Here is a 2,691-nt window from a genome sequence, read left to right as displayed (position 1 = left end):
TCAATCCTCCTTTACCTTCTCCCTCCCTTTCTCAAGGTCTCAATGCCTCATCCCTGCATCTGAACTCTGAAACCAAATTCGGGCTATTCAGATCTTCGAGGCCTCAGTTCTTTATCTCCCCACTAGTACAGGATGGAGAGTGATGATGGGTACGATCTCTTTTCCCCTCCTGAAGAAGCTCAATCTCCAATTCCTCGAGGTAAATTTAAGCGCTTGAAGAAAGCAATCAGGTTTTCAAGCGAGAAGGATCCTCAAGAAGAGGAAACTGGTTTGGTCTCTGCTTTGGAATCTCTGGATGGGGTAGATATTGATTCTTCGAAAACCCTAGATATTGGGACAGCAGTGGATCCAACTCCGGCTGAATCGGAACCTGAGGGTTTTGGTGATGAAAAGGATTTGGATTCTGGTTTGGATGGTTCCTCCGCCAGTCATGATCGTTTTGAACCTCTTAGAGCCTTTGACGCTGGAGAGGGATCTAATTTGGGCGCTTTAGATATAGACACCGAAGAGTTCGACGGAAAAGGAGATGAACGAAGTTCGGGTTTTGGAGAGGAGATTGGAGGAAAAAATCACTTAGAATTGAATAAGGTGAAATCCTTGAAGAAAAGGCCTAGTAAGGGTGGATCGAAGGAGAAGAAAAGTAAGAAGGCTAAGACTGTTGGTGATGATGGAAAGCCCGAGGCATCTACTCGGACCAAGAGAGGACTAGAAAAGGTACTTACTGCAAATCGAATTTTCATTTGTTCAATGATTCGTTTTGTATCTCGCCGTCTATATGAGCTGTTTGTAATTTCTCAGGAAAGGAAGGCCCAGCTTGGAGCGCTTCATGCGGAGTCTCAGAGATTATTACGAGGTATATGATACATTTAACCCCGCCTTCCCCCATTTTTGAACCTGGAAGTTCTCAATTTTAAAAAAATAAGAAAAATGAAATCTTTGATCTCGAATTTTGTTTATCAACAAAGGTATATATAGTAAATTCGTTCCATCATCTTTACTGTTGGCATTTTTGTTTGGGTCCAGAAACTAGAAATGCATCATTCAAGCCAGTGCCGCTAGTACAGAAGCCAATTTCTTCAATTTTGGAGAAGATCCGACAAAGAAAGCTAGAGGTTTCAAAAAAGTAAGTAGACTCAACCTAGTAAGCTTTATCTTGAGGTACTTAGGGTTGGGTGCTTGAATCCTAGCTACAAATTTAAGTTCCTCAAAGGGTTCCAATCGCCACGCTTAGGCATCTGTTTCTTTTGGCACCAGATCTTGTAATATGAACAGTTATGACATTCTCGCTGATGCTACTGATGATTCAAGAGAGAGTGCACTGGTTCCCAATGCGAAACATGTTGAGAGTGAAGCGGGAGAAAAAGAGGTGTGCCTCCTAATTTTATGTGCAATTTAAAAAAAAAAATTATATATATATATATATATATATAATGTGGGGTTTCTTCATATTTTATGGCTTTCCTCTGCATCAGGTGAATATAGAGAGTAGCTTGAATACTGATCATGTGAATAGATCCATTGACCACATGATTCTTTCAGGCCAACGTGAATATATCCTCCATGATGTGGTGAGTATGCTCCTCATATATGTATGTTTCAATAAATTTTGTTCAATCTCAACAAAGTGGAGATGGCAGTCCACAGTTAATAGAGAAATATATCCTTAACTTTGTAATTAGTTTGTGATTTATTGTACCACTACAACTGTTATTATGTTCACTGTTATCATTGTTTAGTTGGGGATATTTTATCTATTGTTTTAGGGCACAGCCATGCACCTGACTAATGCAGAGGGTAGTTTAGATTCTGGTCATGCGACTGAGGAAGGACCAACTCCTTCAGGGCAATGTGAAAATACCCTCCACAATGCAGTAAGTAAGCTTTTTTCAAATGAACTTGAATTTCAGGGAAAAAAGGCAAAGGCATTATGTTGCTTTCATTTCAAAATGTTTAATCTTTATTGTGGAAGTTAACTGGTATTAACATCGAGTTTTTGTTTTTTGTATTGTGTGTGTGTGTGCGCACGAGCACATGCGCTTTGAGCTCCTACTCATGCGTTCAGGATTTTTTTAGCGGATAGGAGGGGTTTGTTTGAATAAGCCTCGCAGCTATTTGGCTGTCAATGCTTCAGCTTAGCTCAGAATAATATTTTATCTTTGTAACTGCAGGCTTTGGATGAAGGAGCTACACATGCATTTCGTCCTCCTGTAAATGACACTCAGGTTTGCTTCACTCAATTAATTGTTTCAGAGACATTTGCTATTTCAACAAATGGAACATGTAGAAGCTTATTTGTGGGATATTTGCATGTCTTTGCTACAGGATCTCTTTTGTGAATCTCAACTAAGTGATGGAGATGATGAACAGCCAATGAGTCAGTCTGCCAGTCCTCTAGAAGAAGTTCTTGTATCATCAGTGATTCCCTTGAACTTAAAGCTAGATTCTGTTCCTGATGATCTGTGAGTGTGGACCTTTCTTTAGGCCTTTTTTAGTTACCTTTTCTCTGTTGCAAACAGTGATTTGATGATAAATAGATTTCCTTCGTTATGTTACTGATATATAGTAAAGATGCTACAATCACATGTCTTCCAACTTGTGTGCTATTCTTACATGTTTGAAGTCGATCATTGCAATGAAATCTAACGTTGCTATGCGGGAGTACAACCTATTTTTTGGTTCCCCCCCCCCCCC

At 39.7% G+C, this 2,691-nt stretch overlaps 1 protein-coding gene across 1 annotated transcript in view; it reads left to right on the top strand.

Annotated features, from left to right (window-relative positions):
* Positions 1–2,691, top strand: part of LOC122071743 — a 6,619-nt gene continuing 3,928 nt past the window's right edge. Inside the window, exons 1-8 of the mRNA XM_042636138.1 lie at positions 1–714; positions 799–853; positions 1,024–1,123; positions 1,255–1,366; positions 1,473–1,568; positions 1,764–1,871; positions 2,169–2,222; positions 2,323–2,459. Coding sequence (XP_042492072.1) covers positions 133–714; positions 799–853; positions 1,024–1,123; positions 1,255–1,366; positions 1,473–1,568; positions 1,764–1,871; positions 2,169–2,222; positions 2,323–2,459 — 1,244 coding nt within the window. The 5' untranslated portion in view covers positions 1–132. The remainder of the gene's footprint in view (positions 715–798; positions 854–1,023; positions 1,124–1,254; positions 1,367–1,472; positions 1,569–1,763; positions 1,872–2,168; positions 2,223–2,322; positions 2,460–2,691) is intronic.

This window comes from Macadamia integrifolia, unplaced genomic scaffold, assembly GCF_013358625.1.
Source record: "Macadamia integrifolia cultivar HAES 741 unplaced genomic scaffold, SCU_Mint_v3 scaffold_7A, whole genome shotgun sequence".
In the NCBI taxonomy this organism is placed as follows: domain Eukaryota; kingdom Viridiplantae; phylum Streptophyta; class Magnoliopsida; order Proteales; family Proteaceae; genus Macadamia; species Macadamia integrifolia.
This window is presented reverse-complemented; position numbering and strand designations above follow the sequence as displayed.